We start from the raw sequence: 17962 nt of genomic DNA on the forward strand, positions 1-17962 counted from the left end.
CGCAGTGATTTAATTTGTAAAGCAGCTGCGTCTCGTACCGTCATCTCTCCTCCGAAGCACTCGGAGGCCAGCTGGGCCGAGTCGAAGGGCTTCACCTCTGCATCGTTGAACAGATACCTGCAGGTTTTCACAGAGACTGATGAGAAACCTGGAAATCCTCACCAGGATCAGGGACGCACCGATCCTCTTTATTCACTTCCAATACCGAAGTTTGAATCAGCAGATACCGATCCGATACATAAACATACATTCATTTACTTAAAATCTTTCTTTCTTTCTTTACTTTTTTTTAATTGAAGATGCATAAATAAATGTGCTGAATTACACCAACAGGCCTGGTCACACATGTAAAAACAAAACTTTAACTTATCAGTCAGTGCAATTAGGAGTAAAACAGCCAAAATAAATAATAAACTAAAACTGACAAACGCAACAGATAAACTTCATCAAATCTTTCAAATAGTTCAGAAAGTTTGTCATTACTCAGAGCATAACACTGCAAAAACCCTAAATCCTACCAAGTAAATTTTGGTCTAATTTCAAGTGCAAATATATTTGGAATCACAAAACTAACTTACAAATAACTTTTCAGCAAGAAACAGGAACTTGTTTTAAGTCAATAATTCCTTAATATTGTTCCATTAGCAGATTATTTCATGTTAAAAGTCAACCTGCCAATAGGACAACTACCTTTTTAAATCAATACTAAGGAATTATTTACATAAAACAAGCCTCTATTTCTTGTGGAAAAGTTACTTTTAAGTTAGTTTGTCTTATTTCAAGCGTACTGAGATATTTGCACTGGAAAATAGACCAAAATTACTTGGTAAGATTTTGTGTTTTTACAGTGAAAGCATAGAATTAGGCTGAATAGATCTGCCCTTTTGGATTACCGATCCCCAATCTAGAATTTTCAAATATCGGTACCGATACAGCTATTAACATTGGATCAGTGCGTCTCTAAAAGCTGCAGAGCATGTTGACCCTCACCACTTGTTGTTCTTGTAGGCGTGGGGGTTGACGATGTCCCTGATGAAGCTGTAGTAATGGCCGCCGTCCGCGGTGCCCGTGTGCACGGTGACACCGATGAGGTCGTACTCGTAGCTCTCCGTAACGCTCTGCTCCCCCTCTTCCCGAAAACCTGAGGCACAAATCGGAGCAGAAGACGACACAAAGTCAGGAACTAGTTTCATTTTTTAACGTCAGCAAACGGTAAGACGTTGCGTCGCAGCTACATTTTAAAGTCTAAAACACAAGTTGTTTTTCTACATGGACATTTGAAAACAGGAAAAGTCATGATTCATGCAGGAAAGGGTTAAAACCAGAAACATGCTGAGCATTTTGGTACGAACCCTCTTTGCGCTCTCCTTTGCCCATGAGGAAGTCCTCCGTGTAGGGAGTCATGTCGAGGCGCAGCGGGAAGGAGAAGTGTGTGTTCACCTTCTCCTTCATCATGGTCACCATGTTGAATGTGTACCTCATGGTGTTGAAGCTCAGGATGCGCGGCAGCTTCTTGAAGCAAGCTCTGAGGGACCCAAGATGGCCAGCGGTGAGACGCCAGTCGCCACTCATCTCTTATTGTAGGAAGTGCCTGGATTCTCTCACCTTTTCTCTGCGCGGACCTTCTTGCCGCACTGCGAGCAGGTGTACATGTTGTCGCCTTCCAGCGTGTCCTTGATGGTCACCTCGTCCAGAGACTCCTAATTAAGAAACGAGAGCCGGGAACTAGGATGTGATGGCAGTTCTTGGAAGTGAGAAACCCTACGCAGGATCCGAAGCTTACGTAGATGTTCTTCATGTCCGCCACTTGACATCTGACTGTGTAAAACTCCTCTGCAGTCTGACTGACGTGGTCACAATCCTGCAAGAAAAACTAAAATCATTTACAGCCAACTGTCACGTCTTCAACTGAAGCTGAAGCTTTAAAAGTTGACCTCTGAAGCTTTGATTGCAGAAATGCGCAGATTTGATATTAATATCTGTATTGGCCCATATATTGGGAAAAACATTAGATTATTATTGTGTCAGATCCATAAGGGCAGATCTGTTTAGTCTAATTCTATGTTTTTTATGCTTTTATTACTTATTTTATAATATATCTAGAATTCCTAGTTCCACTTTCTGAACCAATTGAAAGGTTTGTTGCTGTTTATTGTCAACCCGGTATTTAACTGCTGTACTGGCGCAGAGTTGGAAAATTAATTTGTAATTCAATACATTTATGTCTGTGTTTAAAAAAGAAATGCTTTAAGTCAAATCAACATCTTTTCTGGATCATATCAGCCGTTATTCAACCTCTAATATTTGTATTGCATCTTAAAGTAGCTCAATCCTCGCCCAGAAGAGCGAAATGAAAAGCAATTTAAAGAAAGAGATGCAGTATCGGCCGTTATTTGTGCCGTTTTTGCAGTGGAAATGGTCAGAATAGTGGACAGAACCGCACTGGCCCAAAACGCTCAGTGGAAAAAAAGCATTACTGTGTTTTAATGCTGCACAAATTCCCAAACCAGAGGTGTAAGAACAGACTGATCCTGGAGAGAAAACTAATGTCTCTATTCTGCAGAGTATTAATTGGCTTCTACTCAATAACTCCCAACAAAGGTGTTTATTAGCTGGGAAATAATGAGGCATGTTGCAATGTTTCCAGATGCAAAAGACGAAGGGGAGTTAAACAAAAATATTCCAATATTTTTAACATTTTCTCTGTTTTCTCTGCAAAAGTAACTTCACCACTAACAGTTATTAATATGGAAACACGACATTGAAGCACAGCTTCAAACCACCGACGCATGTTCTCCTTTAAAAGAGTTTATTTAAAACAAGTAAAAACAAAATGCTTAAAGTAAAGTTGTCTACTCACCAGAGAAACAACGTTGTTGGTGATGACGCCTCCAAACAGAGTCTTTACCGTGTTTTTCTGTAGAGCAACATAATTAATGGCATTAATTTAAAATGGAGTCATGGTGTCTTTGTCTAATTTTGTCTTAAATATTCCACATTTCCTTCATTTCACGCCTCAGAACCATTCTTTAGAAAGACTGTACTCATATTTGAGTGCTCACCAGCTCCTGGGACATTTCCTCGATCTTGGTGATGAGGTCGGTGAAGAACTCGGTCATGTCTTTCTGCTCGCCGGTGTTCAGAGGCTGTTTGTCCATCGTATACGTTTTGCAGAAAGGTCGAGGGTTGTACGCCTTCCTCTCGCTCTCCTGAACACACAGACAGATGAACAACATCATGGAGGTTAACTGCACCTCTGTGACGCAATTAAATGCAAGTCTGTGCTGGTTATCATTTAAAATAATAAACTAAATTCAGGTTTGTGGTTGTGATGTTTAGAAAATGTAATGAAGTCGAACATGGAAAGCTTACCATGAGATAGGTGAACATCTTTTGCAGCTCCAGCAGCGTCGTCTTGTGTTTGATCTCCTCAGAGTACTGCACACACACACAAACAATAAATACTTTAAACTATGTAATGAATTTAAATCAGGGTTTGAAAACTTTCCACAATAAAAAAAATTCCAAGCACTTTTCCAGCATCACACTTTGGACATAAAAGCAAAATAAAATAACTAACAAAGAGAGTTTAAATTCATTTGTGGCATTTATTGCAGATATTCATAATGTCATAATACTTTAACATTCTGCCGCAGGGATAACTTATGCTAAATCATAACAAAATGTTATGTTTTGAAATGTCCCTTTCTCACACACACCATATACAACCAACTGGTTCGAGAACAAAACACTTAGAAAATATCCCTTTTTCAATCATTTTTTACATATAAAATATAAGCCCACATTTATTCCTGAAGTCATTGAGACATTAGGAATAATAAATATTCAACACACCGAAACATTCAAAAGAAATCTTGTTGGGGTAAATTACGTTCCACCAAAATACAAAGAAATCTGTAAAAATCACATTTAGCAATAGAAATAATGATGGTAATTCTAACCAACCTGAAATAAGAAAAGTTTAGTCTGATTTAACTTCAGAGAAAAAAAATTGGTCTTTATTGGGTGGTGGAAAATATCAGGTTTCAACTGTAATTAATGTTTGGATATCAAACACTTTGTATGGAAATCAAGCACTTTCCTTGAGATCACTTTGCTAAAGTTCAAGGCACCGCAGGGACCCGTTGAAATGTTCCTGAGCAGCTGCAGCTCCTGACCTGTGCAGTGAAGACGGCTTGTCGGGCCTCAGGGATCATGTACAGCTGCTGGATGGTGGACGCCATGTAGCAGGTTGCTCCGAGGTTCGTCAGCCCAACGAAGCGGCACTCGGCCCGGACGTCGTCGTGGGGCCAGTAGTCCCACTTATACGGGGCGTGAGAAGCTGGAAGGAAACAACAAATCACTGCGTGGAACTTTTTTTACTCTGCAAGGACACAATTCAGACACTGATGGGCCTTTTCCACGGATGCCGTTCGGAGCCCGCTCCGGTTCCTGGGAGTGTTTTAAACCAGTGTTACATGTTTCTACAGAAAAGACAAAAATTTGAGGTTCCACTGTGTTCAAGTTGGGCAACGCAGAATATCTGGTTTTACTCTGCAAACCGTGACGTCGTCACATGAACAGAGACGCAACAAACCGGCATGGCAGCTTGATAGGAAAGATATAAGCGGTAAGATAAAAGATAACAAAATAAAAAGATAAGATATAAGAAAAGAATATATGAGGTAGAAGATAAAAGGTAAGATGATAAGTTAAAATAAGATCAGGTGGTATTAATGTAAGTTTTATCGAGTTGAGATTTGGGCTGTTTTATTGGAGTTGTGCTGGTTTTACTTTGTTTAGGCTGGAAACTGTCAGACCTGGCAACCCTGCGGCGAGGCGCACGACAGCGAGCCAAACGGAGCTACAACCTCATCGTTTAAAAAAAAACACACGCAGCTGGCATGGCCACATGGAAACGTCAGACCAGCGTTCTGAAATGTATCTGCTCTGGAACCTTTTTCAAAAATTATCGTTTCTAACGTCCCTAGATGCTAAATCCATGTGGAAGCAGAGCCTAAAGGACCAAAACGACTTTAGCGGATAGAAATCGTCTCAGTGTTGGGGCAGAGAGAGGAAGCAGCTGTTCTTACACTGCATGTGCTGCGACATGACCCAGTTGTGCAGCAGCCGGTAGTTCTCCACCGAGCCCTTCACCATCTCCACCAGCAGGTCGTAGGCGGCCGCGCGGGCGGAGTGGGACTTGCACTTGGGCTGAGCCCGGTCGGTCAGGCTGGGCAGGAGGAAGAGGAGATTGTAGACGTCCCGCAGAAACTCCTGTCCCTCGCGGGAGAACTTGAACGGCGGCTTGTGCTTGAGGACGCTGGTGGCGAGACGCAGGAGGCCCGTCAACCCGTCGTCCTCGATGTTCCCGTCCTGCTGGTCCAGGATCTCCCGGCTGGGTGTGAAAAGGAAAACCAAACCCAATCAGTTGGCTTCGCAAAAGTCAACACATCACTCAGTATAAGCCGAGAAATATCAGGGACACTTTATTTGAAGGGTTGACATGACTCTGTAATAAAATGAAGGATTCTTCATGAATGTTTGACTGTTTTCATGAAGTGTTGTTTGGTAAATAAAGACACTTTTAATGTAAAGTTGACTTTTTTAATGCAAGTTTTAATGCAACTTTGCATAAAAATGTCATTGCTTACAGAATAATGCTAATTTATCTGAATAATGCTAATTATTTGAAATAATATAATCATTATAATGTCAAATAGTGACAATGTCATTATTTGTCATTCTCAAATAATGTCACAATGTCATCTAAGTCTTACTTGTAAGATAGTTTTGTCTTCTTTAAAGCTTATTTGTAGTAGAAACTAGACCAAAAATACTCGGTAAGATTTTGTGTTTTGCAGTGACGTCATTATTAACCGAATGACGCTTCATGCTAAGGATCATAAACATTCATGAAGGCCCCTTCATGTTCATGACAGTCTTATGCACACCCCTTCAAATAAAGTGTTTCTGAGTCACCCATCTGCAGCTGCCCCACCTCCTGATGCAGTCGGCGAGGTGCCGGGCGAGAGCGTCGAGGTCCAGCAGCGTGGTCTGCATCGTGCCGGTCAGCGACAGAGAGGGAGAGACCTTCTGTGAGTTCAAACAGACCAATACTAGCAGCAGCTCAAAGCAACACCAGGAAGATGAAACAAACGTCTCAGCAAACTGTGCATGAACGCGAGGACGGCGCTCTGACGCTCCCACCTGGCTGGCATCTTTCACGTGGATGTTATCGATGAGTTTGCAGAGAAGCCAGAAGTATTCCTTACAGCCGGTCCGCAGCAGAGGCTCCTCCTCGTAATCCTCCACCTGCAGATGCAAACTGTGAGTAAAGCTCACAAAAATACAAACCTTGTTGGTAACCCGCCAATATAAAAAAACAAAATTGCAATTATGTTGCTTCCATTAAATTATGAATAGTTACGTAATGGAGATTTGTTTCCACTAGTTTTGTGAAATACATTTATTTTGATGAAGCTTATAAACACCTCAATATAGCACAATTTCTTTTTTTTTTTAAATTGGTGCATCTCTGTTGAGCAAATACATTTTTTGTAATTCCAATTTCTGCAGTTTTTAGGTCAATGGAAACATGGCTGTTGACTCCTCTGCTTCCAATGTGAATAAAAAAGGACAGCTCACAACACGAAGGCTGGAAAGAAATATTTAACACAATTTGAATATAATTCCTAAACCTGGCAAGACAGATCTCTGATTAGATGCATCACAATAACCAATTATGATGGACAATAAATTCTCCCAGACGTTATTGCGATAATATTGTTGTTTTGAGACCATTTTCAAGCAATATAAGGATGATAATGCAAGAACACATTCTCAAAGATCAATAAACTTGAATTTTTAACACTTAACATTGGAACTGGAAGCCATTTAAAAAACCAAAACAAATAAAATGGATCCTCAAGTCTCTGTCATTTCAAAAAATGGAGCTGCTTGATATCAAAGCACCAGAGTGAAGACTTTTGTCTTTCAGTCTTTGGTAGAAAGGGAGACAGAAACTAGAAAAACAAACATGCAAATGGAAATGATCAAGCCTGTTTGTGTTCATCATGGATTAATTGATTTACAGCTTATTGTGACGGGCTTTTCTCCTATTGGTGAATTTTAGTTTTTACCACCAAGCTTCTCCATCTTTGCTCATGAAGTTGTGTCCCAGTTTTTCTTACCCCATCAAGGGGACAATGTCTCGAAGAAACCAACTGGATTTTGTGTAGCAAAGCTCAAATTGAGTCAAATCATCGTCCCAGAGGACCACTGACACAGAGTGTAGCTTGCCAGCTCCTTTTCTGGACCAACATCTGCAGGTGTTTGTGTGCAGTAAACTCACCCGTAGTGGTTTGAGAGCCTGAGCATCAGGCAGGAATTTGAGCAGCGTGGAGGCGGCAAGAAGCAGAAAGGATCGGTTGATGGACTCTCCACCCTCCAAACCGGACAGGGAGAGCTTGTAGAGGCCGTTACACGCCTCGTGCCTCACGGCCGGCTAAATCACAACAAAAGAAAAGCAATAAATCAACTTTAAATTTAAAGCACACTTTATCTTGTTGCTTCACTGTGCTCTGCTACAACAAACAAAAACTATAAATATGTCTGTCACTAAAACAAAATATGCTTGAAAAATAATAATCCAGGAGAAATTGGGCTGGATTGAAGGTGTTGGAATCATGTAATGAAGGAGGGGTGAGCGGTGCATATATAGCCATGATTGACAGCGCTAAGACCCACCTCCTGGCTGTGATTGGTTGTTTTAGCTCAACTCATAATGACAGTTTCAACAAATACGTAAAAAAATATATATATATTAAAGTTGCATACTGCAGCTTTAATAAAAAATAAGTTTCAATTATTTTTGCTTATTTTAATCGTATGAAGTTCTTTAAATGTCCTGTGAGTAAATAATTTCGCCCATTTCTCCATAACAACAGGAACTTTCAATGTCTAGCAGTTATTTACAATTTACAGTCTATTAAGAGTGTTTCATCAGATTAAAATGAAGAAAAACATGCTTCTTGCAACGGCAGGTGTGAAATTACCGTAACAACCCGATATTGGCCGGAAAGAGCAACGTCTCCCTTTTCAGAAAACGTTGGAATTTTTCAGATAGCGCAAAAATAACGCAGAGTTACGGTACCGCAAAGTCGGCTTGTAAAAATGTGTTGTCACCAGGTAAAGCAGCAGAGAGTGTCTGCTAGACATCAATAAAGTGGCGTAACTGTCGGCATGTGAAGGTCGTCTTAGAGCAGGATGCTCTGCTCTGAGGAAAACTGCTTAAAGACTTTATCCTTGTTGTTATGAGATTTAATCAAACTCTCAAAGACAAAAGATTCAGTTCTTATTTAACCGTAACAAGCGGCTCACCTCAGGAACCAGCAGCGTGAGCTTCTTGAGCCAATCGTGGAGGTGGTCGCTGTCGGCCAGACTGGACTTCACAGTGGACGAGCAGTGAGCCCAGCTCACCAGCAGCCACATCGAGTAGTGAGTCACTGCAGCAACAAAAACCACAGCGTCAGGATGAAAAAACATCTGATTTGTTTCCACTCCTACTCATCAGGACTTCTAAAGGTTTATAAATTTGTTGTTTGGAGCCAAGAGGCATCAACTCTTACCTTCATGCCGCGACCTGTGGTCAGACTGAGCCTTTAGGACTCTGAAGCAAAAACAGAAAAATGTAATTTATTATTCATCTCGTTAGAAAACTTAAAGGGGCAGCATTATGTATTTTATAGGACAATCAAGTAACCATGTTCCCTTCAGTTGTTATAAAAATGCTATATAAAGCTCTGGAAAAACTAAGCAAACTGCACCAAACCGCGTTGAAAACCTCCTGGTTGTCCCACCAAATACTGATTTCTGAACTCTTCCTGAGTTAAAACATTAATGTTGTTGCTTTTAAATAAATATGAACTTGTTTTCTTTGCATTATTTGAGGTTTGAAAGCGCTGCATCATTTTAGTTATTTTGACCATTTCTCATTTTCTGCAAATAAAAACTAAATTACTGCTTGTAACTTCAGAGACATGTCGTCAGCAGTTCATAGAATAAAAGAACAAAGTTAATTTTACTCAAACATGAACCTATAAAGAGTAAAATCAGAGAAACTGATCATTTTAAGAGATCTCTCATTTGTTCCCACCCAGTGCTGTATATCAAATATAACCTAATAGAAATTTGACTTCTTAATTTAATGGCTTTAAATTGGCCCTCTGTCTCTTTAAAAGCTCCTTATCTTTCTGAAACCCATCACAGCAAAGCTCCTCTATTAACCCTTTAACAATGTTTTTATCAGTGTGGCACCGACAGTAGCTCCTATAATGAGCTCAGCAGTTCTACCAGCTGTTTGCTAATTGCTGCTGGCTAGTCTGAAGGAGCTGAGTGGAGAAGTCGAATGCGAGGGCTGATCTGTAAGGCAGACGCTTGGATACTGCAGCTCAGCGGAGGAGTTAGGTCCATCCAGGTGTTTTCCACAGCTGAATGGTTGCCATGGCGATTAAAAGACTTCTCAAATCCACATGAAAGAATTAAGGCAATCCTCCAGGTATATTTTTGATGAGTGAATAACAGTATAACATGATGTAAAGCTAAAAAAAATTTAATTTTTACATAACACTGCCCCTTAAAAATGAGTGAACAATTTCTTGAGCCGCTGCTCACCTGTGTGCGAGGTTGTCGTAGGTGTAGGCCACATTGATGAGCCGCTGAATCAGGTTGGTGCCCTGAACGAGACTGAGGAAGACCTGAGAGGAGAGGAAGGATCAGGTGAGCGATTCAGAAAGTCTCCTCATCAACCATCAGCCGACCGGAGCACCGACCTCTGTAAGGCGCGGGATGTGCAGGCTTTTTCCATGCTCCACCGTGGATTTGCGGGATTTTCCAGGCCACGCCCGTTTGCGTTGGCTCTCGGCAAGGCCGGACCAGGAAAAGACGTCGTGGTAGGCCAGGTCCAGGTCTGCGGGGTCGACTGCGAACTGGCAGATCAGCTTCAGGAGGCAGGCGAGGCAGTCCAGCTGCCACTGCAGGCAAAACGAGTGGAAAACACACAGTCAGAGAAAACATGGTCATGTATCCTCACAATCATGAATAAATGACAAAAGTTTTAAAAGAATCTCTGAGCCCATCGCTCCAGATTTCTTTTTAAGGCTGCTAGTCTTATTTCTGTTTGTAGAGTTTATAAAACTCAGATGAATCTGGGTTTTTCCATACAATCCAAATCTCTTTCTTCTTTTAAACAGATTTTTATCAGAAAGTAGGACCTGTGTTAGCTGCACCTGCTCTTAGACATGTCATGTGACTGCTGCAAAGCAGAGTTCTGCAGAAAGCAGCCGAAACAATTGCCATTAAAAATTAGGACGTACAAAGAAAAGAAGGAGAAAAGTTTTTTCTGTGAATTTTGCACATGGTTAACTTTAACTGAATTACCATCCGTTACAAGCTGGATCATCAACAAGTCATATTAAAACTAGTTAGCATTAGCTCAGCATATTATGTGGGATATAATAGAGAAGATGTAATACTGAGAGAAACATTTCAATAAAGAATCAGAATGAGACTTGTCAACAAACTCCTGTTTCACGTGTGGTTGAAGCTAAAACAGGATTTCTCACCACAGTCCAGGACTCCTGATCTTTGGGCTCCAGGATGCCAGAGTTGAAGATCTCCAGGAGCAGCTGGAGACCTCCAGATGAAACAAACTGGAGTACGGCGTGAGGAGCATAAATCATCAGGTATGCCATTAAATATTCAACATGTTGTTCTGATTTTACTGTCAGCTGTTTCCTGTACCTTGCAGCTCCAGGTGTTCTTGCTGTTTTCTATCTGATCTTCACTGGAGTCGTCAGAGTCTGGGTACAGATCGCTGTAGCTGCCCTGAAAACACACAGACTGGAGTTAAAAACACTCACTCCCAATACGCACTTCGATTCAGAGTCTGAAGTTTGTGTTTTAGAGGCCATTCTTAAATATTTGATGAGGAATTTGTACATCCAAACCACCAATAAGCTTACAGGTGTGAGCTTGAGAAAGGACAGAAAACATCAGTAAATCAAACTTTAAAACCCACAGATCAGAAATTCACCAAAACAACTGAAAAAGTGGACCTGACTTCACGGCTTGAATGTTTATAGTTTGTGGAAATGAAGATATTGTCTCAAGTATCTGAGCAACAGGCTCATTTAGAAAACTGAACTTATTTTATTATTTAAGCTTCATATAATTATAATTGGGTTTCTAACATTACCTGTGAATAAAACAGAAAGTTACTTAATTTGTTTTCCCCCCAAAATTAGTGTATGGTCATTTATTTGAGCAGTAAACTTGTATTTATGGATAGAAATCAAACTAAATAATTGACTTTATTCTGTAAATCAGCTCTGGTCTACCTGGGTTTGTGCTAACCTCACTTGATTTACCGCTTGTACTGCAAAAATACTAAATCTTATCAAGTATATTTAGTCAAATTTCTGGTGCAAATATCTTAATACACTTGAAATAAGACTAAACTAACCAACAAGTAACCTTTTGAGCTTGTTTTAAGTAAGTAAATCTTTAATAGTATTTAAAAAGTACTTGTTCCATTGAAAGATTATTTCCCTCATAAAGCAAATAATCTGCCGATGTGCACGTAATTATTTCCCAATTTTAAGGAATTATTGACTTAAAACAACCTCTGATATCTTGCTGAAATATTACTCTGTCAGTTTTATCTTATTTCAAGTGTAATTAGATATTTACTTTAGAAACTTGACCCAAAATACTTGCAGCGTAGGAAGAAAAACACACCAGAAACCAGGTTTGAAATGTGGGTTGTGCTTCTCTTACAGTCGACTCTCTGTGGATGCGTCTGTTGGGTTTTCCCAGCGCCTCGATGATCTCCAGCGCGTACAGCAGCTTGTGGGGACTTTTAATCCTCAACAGCTCCTTCCAACAAAGGCCCTCCCCGCTCTGCAGAACATTCAGAAAGAGTGAGTTTTAGTGTTTTGTCTGGAACTGACTCACGGGAACGATCTGTTCATTGTTGTGACTAACCGCCTCGTCTGAGATGTTCTGGAAGGCCTGCAGCATCTTGGGACACGTAGGGAGGAGCATGAGCAGCTCCCAAACCCGACGGGACAGATTCTCTGCGTGGAGGTGGAGCTCCTCGCAGCGTGCGCTCTGGATTAAACACACACAGGTTTACAGGCTAGAAAAGCACTAAATGTAATAAACGGAGAGGGGAAGGACAGCTGCAGCACCTCTGGGCTCTCCTGCAGCTTCTCTGCGTTTGGACTGGGAGGTTTGAAACAGGCCAGCATCTCCAGCAGGTCGAACAGGGTGGTGAGGTGTGGCTCCTGGAGGAGCAGCAGCATGGGGATGTGCTCCTTCTGCGGCGGAGGCAGACAGGAGGCCGGCAGCTGGACGCCCTCCCCCTTCCTCTCCCTCCGTGGCGCTCCCAGAGAGACAAACACCATCTGCGGACGGACACACACAGGCATGACGTAGCAACGGGTCACCTGGAATCGGGAGCGTTTTTTCTGTAAACCGTTGTGACGAGTCACCTGCATGTCTTTAAATCCCAGCTCATGCAGAGTCTTTTCGTCGTAATCTGTAGTGAGTTCGTGGCCGGAGGAGATCATTCGAACTGGTCCCATCAAACCACCTGCAGGGCACACAACAGGTGTAAAACACACGCTGCTGGGACACTGGCAGCAGCCTAACAGCCACCTTGAACAGGTTAGAGTAGATACATGGGCCAATCGGAACATGAGCATTACATTTTTTGTAAAGTGTAATGAGATTTTAAAGTTCCTTCCAGAATGAGCCTTTTAATGCATCTTGTCACTTTAAATCCAAATAAGCAGCTGTTGGCCACGACCCCATCTCACAGTTTGTGTCAACATTATTTAATTTCCCTTTCGAAACAAAGTATTGTTCATTTGGATTGAATATGGTTACACTTTTCCGTGCAAATGGCTGCAAATAGATCCACAATTACACAACCGTACATCTTTGAAAAGCACAAGTGGAACCTCCTGCAAAGTGTTGTCAACAACAAAACAAAACTTGTCTTTTCCAACAGCCATTGTACAGCAAATACAGCGGTAAAACCAGCTGACCAAACGGGTTGCTAGGTAACAGGGCAGGGCTCGGCTTGGGTTGCTAGGTAACACTGCAGTGCCTGTTGATTGCGACTCAACAAGTGGGAGGTTTTTGAAACCGTTCATTTTGTAGACACCAAAATATATTAAACTTGTACAAAAAAAAACCGGATGTGTGGGCTGTTTTTAGATGCAGTAGCGATCTAAATGAAAGTATAAAAATGTGCAAAATGTGAATCTCGTTCTTCCTCCTTAAGAGTTGAATAAGCACAGTAAAAGGTTAGTCGACCTGGGAAGTCGCCCTGCTGCTGGCTGCTCTGACCGAACTCCTGCAGCTGCGCCTGCTGGTTCATCTGCTCCTTCTGCAGGTTCTCGTACCAGTGGGTCACCTCAGCCCGCAGGTCAGCAACCTGATCACTGGGATACATCTCAATGGTCATCTGTAAAACAACAACAAAAACAGCTGAGTCTCGGCCATCTAATGTAAGAGAAGATGGTGAACACCGTCTGAAGTCAGATTTCCCACTGGGAAACTGAGAGCAGCTCCAACTACACCCAGTTATGATTTAAACTGTGAACTATGCTTTTCAATATGGCTGCTTCTCACATAAACAGTTATAAGCTGTGGTGGAAATATGCTTATACATGTAACAGTGAGTCTTAAGTCAATCAACAAATTAAAAGTGTTTGCTTATGGAAAATAAAGCTTAAAATTATGTTTATGAGAAACAATACCTGCATTTTTATTATAAATGTGCACAAGACTTTGTCAATATTCCACTAATGTAGGGGGGAAATGCATAATGTCACAATTGCATTAAAGAGGAAAAGTAATTAAAGAAATCACATGAATAAGTTTGTTCACTTGACAAGTCATTAAAAAACATCCTCTTCCCACCACTTCCTGTCGTCTTCTTCATATTTTCCAGCAGTAGCAACATCTGGTTGTGGATTATGATGTGATAAAAGTGTTTCCATTGTGAAATACACAAATTCTGATACATCCCATTAAAAAAAAAATCACCTTTCTACAGAAAAATGTGAGTTTTTTTAAATTGGCATGCTTCTATTGAGCAAAAATATTTTCATAATTCCAATTTGTGCAATAATCAATGGAAACACAGCTAATGTTTAAGTTAAAATTCTGACTTAACCAGAACATCAGCATTATTTCTATCCACTTTACTCCAACATATCACTTTGTGCAGGTCTATTCCAGTAATTTAAATTCATCTGAATGTGACAGAATGCCAAGAACGTTTCTAGGAGCCGACTGGCTGTGCAGAGACTCACCTTGTCAGGAAGGCCAGCAGGCTGACAGACGATCCTGAGAGGCAGAGACTGTTTGTCACTCAGAGCTTTCAGATGGCTGCTGATTCCCGTCCCCTCGATCTGCCACTGCCGAAGGTGATACGCAAACCTGCCGCAGACAGGACACACAATAACATCATCATAAATAAAGCCAGCTTTCTGTGTGTGTGTGTGTGTGTGTGTGTGTGTGTGTGTGTGTGTGTGTGTGTGTGTGTGTGTGTGTGTGTGTACCTGCGTCGGAAGGCCTCCAGGTGCGTTTTGAGCATGAGCAGCCCCCGCTCGATGCTGGTCAGGCTGGAGTGACCGTCCTTCTCCATGTTGGCTGAGGCCATCAGGAGGCTCTCCATGCACTTCCTGATGAACTCCTGCTCCTTCTCCAGGCCCGTCTTACCAGCTGCAAACACATAAAATTTAAAATTTTCAAAACCCAATTAGAGGGATCGATTAAAGATGTCCAGACTTTGCACCATGTGTACCAAAATAATGGGTTAACAAAAAACATTTTAAAAAACTAAAATCACCCAAAATGTTGATTTTTTTTTTTTTTGTAGGAAGGGGATTGCAGTCAAAAGTTCAAATAATGATTTTTTTAAGTGTTTGTTAAATAAAATGCATCCAGTTTTCTCATTATTTTGGGCTTGATTGAAGAAAACTGAATATTTTTGTCTAAACTCAGCAAACAAAAATAATGCACTTTAAAAAATAAAAAAGCATTTCCATTTGTAATGTGCTTCTTTAGGACACCAGTCACAGAAACTAGTGTGATTTGTATCACTAAATTGCACAATGCAGCTGTATTTTAAAATTTATTGACATTTATTGATCCTTTCATTAAACAAAAGGTGGAGAAAATGGTAGATCAAACCATTTCAGGGGGTTTAAACATCATTACCTGGAGCTTATTGTGGGAAATTCATTATGATAAATGACATACAATAAAAATAATAAAAAGCTGCCAGAGAGGTTGGAAAAGATGATAATTTGTTGCTGCATCTAACATTTCTGTAAGTAGGATTTAATTTAAGAGTTGTCATTTTGTCCCAATTCATTTAATCTTTATGGTTGAGAGGCCTGCGAATGAACACAGCCGACTCACAGACATCTGCATTTCAGGTGAGCTTGTACCAGATCTCTGTTAAAACTGACTGACCGTTGATGTAGTAGGAGTTGATGTACTGGATGGCGGCGCGGGAGATGTCAGCAGACTGAGCTCTCAGAGCGATTCCCCACAGCTGGTCCATCCCACACAGCTGGAAACAAACACAGCAGGCGATTGGCTCCATCAGGGACGCAGCGGTGCGTTCAGGGTCAGAGAGGAGGGAGGAAAGAACAACACTGCCTTCTTTTCTCCTTTAATAAAATCTGGGCTTCGCATAAACCGTTTTCTCACACTTGTTGCCAACGTAATGTAGACATGCTTTTAATACTAGACGAATTTCTGTCATTGCTTTTACACTGAACCAACGCTGTGTACAGAGAAATGCCCTTTTGGAATATGTTGCCTTCTGAAATTACATTGATGGCTGATCATGTAAATTAAAAAACATATCGTAAAAACCTTTATAATGGAGAGAGATTTAGTATCAACTTGATGGAAATGTTTAAATTTATATTCAAAGTTTGATATCGTTTGTTGTATTTGTCTTTGTTTTTAGTAAAAACAAAAAAATACACAATTAAAACAAAGAAGAAGAAAAGAAAAAAACACACCCAACAAAGCCCTGTAAAAACTGTCACCTAGAAGATATGCAACAAAAAAATTTAATTAAGATCATAAAAACACCAATTTCAAGATTTATGAGAACATGGAAAAAATGTTAATGGTTGTTGGTGGTTCATGGAAAAAAGTCAAAGTATTTCCAGGTTTTATGAAATCCATTTTCAGAGCCTCTCATCACATACTTGATTTTCTCTAGTTTTAAGTTATGCAGTGCGTCTTTTATCCAGCTTCACTCTGTGGGTGGAGCAGCATCCTTACATTTAGGACGAACCAGGTGAGCAGAGCAATCACCTTTCCACCTCCAGCAGGTAAACCCAACCCCTCAGGAGGAACCCCAAAAAGCTGCATAAATGGGTTTGGAGTAATCTCAACTCCAAATACAGCTGAGAGTGCTTTATCTTCGTTTTTAATTTAATTCTGGTACGGTTGAAAAGTTCTGAGTGGTATTTTGTTGGGTCTTCTTGTAACTCATCGAAGCAGTTGATTTCAATTTTGTGTGTAATTTTCATTATGTCTGAAGGATTATGTCATTTTTGTAAAGGATTTCAATTGTAATGTTTGGTGTGGACCCCAGTCCCTACTATGTCAGACCCTTAGATACACAAATGAACAGGTTCACCTCGCAGCTGGAGGCGTTGTCCAGGGTGCTGGTGGCGAGGCGAGCCAGGTTGCAGAGGTGCTGGAAGAGGTTGAGGCCGGTCATGCTGATGGTTTCTGGTTTCAGCTGAGGCATCTGGAGACAAACATCAGCGCAGATTAACAAACAGCTGCCGTCCCCATGGAGCGGGGCGGCTTTCCGCTCCAGCGCGCCATAAAATCCATCCAGCTGAGAACATTTAGGGCTGGAAGTATCTGCTGTCACCAATTCATTTTATTCCAGCTCTTATCCAAAACCTGCAATGTTTCAATAAGGGCTTAAAGAGGCAGCGCGCAACTTTTATTTTAAAAACACAAACATTTTTCCACACATCTGTTGAAACTCGTGACAGCATGACGCGGGGGGAAAATACGACTTCCTCTGTCTTTTCCCAGTGCTAACTAGAAACAACCAATCAGAGCCAGGAGGAGGGCCATAGCGCTGTCAATCATGCCCGTGTGCGCCCTGCTCAAACCCTGCATCCCCCCCCTTTTTATCAGCTACAATACCTATTGTGAATGCTAAGGCTAGTTAGCGTGGCCAATGATGACAGCAGATAAATGTTTTTCCGGAAACGGTGAATTGTTTCTCCGCTATTCACACATTTAGCAGCTTGTTCACAAGTTTTAGCTAAGCCTCAAATAGCAATAGATTTTTTTATCTTAAAATGCAAAAAGTATAAAAACATTCTGTATAGTTTGGGCTCAATTACTGCAATTAAGTGTTTTGTTCATTCAGCAAATTGCCGTTTTTGAGTTTGTATACTTAATTAGTAAACCAGTTGACAATTATTTCAGTAATCGATTCGTCACGATTAATTGTTCAAGCCGTTACACAAAACACACCAAAGCCATCAACAACTAAACCTCCCCAGTTTAACAGAAAATATCAGACATTTTGTTTGCTCTTCAGCCTCGATGCGACATGCGCACCTTCTCCAGAAAAAGGTGCTTGTACGTCTCCATGCCCATGGCGTGCTGGTCCTTGCTGCGAACCTGATTGAGGAACCAGTGCAGCGCATCATCGTAGCATTCAGCGTCTTCTACCAGACAGTGCCACAGGATGTCCACCTGTTCCAGACTCAGTCCTGAAAGAGACGGACACAAAAACCTTCATCTTTTTCACTGTTGCATGAAGGCAATTCAAACAGTTCTGCATGCTGGGAAGACCATGGAGCGATTTCTGTTTGGTCAACAATAA

The 17962-nt window shown here is 41.1% G+C and overlaps 1 protein-coding gene across 3 annotated transcripts in view; it reads right to left on the bottom strand.

The window, feature by feature from the left end:
• Positions 1 to 17962, bottom strand: part of usp34 (ubiquitin specific peptidase 34) — a 65514-nt gene that overhangs the window by 15377 nt on the left and 32175 nt on the right. For 2 of the 3 annotated variants that reach the window (XM_088005731.1, XM_088005725.1), the window contains 29 exons: positions 17695 to 17849; positions 16745 to 16858; positions 15556 to 15655; positions 14637 to 14799; positions 14388 to 14514; positions 13384 to 13534; positions 12555 to 12655; positions 12252 to 12467; positions 12046 to 12171; positions 11839 to 11961; positions 10804 to 10887; positions 10626 to 10712; positions 9834 to 10034; positions 9676 to 9758; positions 8631 to 8671; positions 8383 to 8507; positions 7355 to 7507; positions 6211 to 6315; positions 6002 to 6096; positions 5094 to 5398; positions 4179 to 4342; positions 3373 to 3438; positions 3063 to 3209; positions 2861 to 2917; positions 1784 to 1861; positions 1606 to 1700; positions 1353 to 1525; positions 991 to 1141; positions 39 to 117 (listed from right to left, as the gene is read on the bottom strand). In XM_088005731.1, coding sequence (XP_087861857.1) covers positions 39 to 117; positions 991 to 1141; positions 1353 to 1525; positions 1606 to 1700; positions 1784 to 1861; positions 2861 to 2917; positions 3063 to 3209; positions 3373 to 3438; positions 4179 to 4342; positions 5094 to 5398; positions 6002 to 6096; positions 6211 to 6315; positions 7355 to 7507; positions 8383 to 8507; positions 8631 to 8671; positions 9676 to 9758; positions 9834 to 10034; positions 10626 to 10712; positions 10804 to 10887; positions 11839 to 11961; positions 12046 to 12171; positions 12252 to 12467; positions 12555 to 12655; positions 13384 to 13534; positions 14388 to 14514; positions 14637 to 14799; positions 15556 to 15655; positions 16745 to 16858; positions 17695 to 17849 — 3665 coding nt within the window. The remainder of the gene's footprint in view (positions 1 to 38; positions 118 to 990; positions 1142 to 1352; positions 1526 to 1605; positions 1701 to 1783; positions 1862 to 2860; positions 2918 to 3062; positions 3210 to 3372; positions 3439 to 4178; positions 4343 to 5093; positions 5399 to 6001; positions 6097 to 6210; positions 6316 to 7354; positions 7508 to 8382; positions 8508 to 8630; positions 8672 to 9675; positions 9759 to 9833; positions 10035 to 10625; positions 10713 to 10803; positions 10888 to 11838; positions 11962 to 12045; positions 12172 to 12251; positions 12468 to 12554; positions 12656 to 13383; positions 13535 to 14387; positions 14515 to 14636; positions 14800 to 15555; positions 15656 to 16744; positions 16859 to 17694; positions 17850 to 17962) is intronic. The other variant, XM_088005730.1, reaches the window with a different exon arrangement.

Source organism: Poecilia mexicana, unplaced genomic scaffold, assembly GCF_051168715.1.
Source record: "Poecilia mexicana isolate PSO_F unplaced genomic scaffold, ASM5116871v1 scaffold_1, whole genome shotgun sequence".
NCBI classification, from domain to species: domain Eukaryota; kingdom Metazoa; phylum Chordata; class Actinopteri; order Cyprinodontiformes; family Poeciliidae; genus Poecilia; species Poecilia mexicana.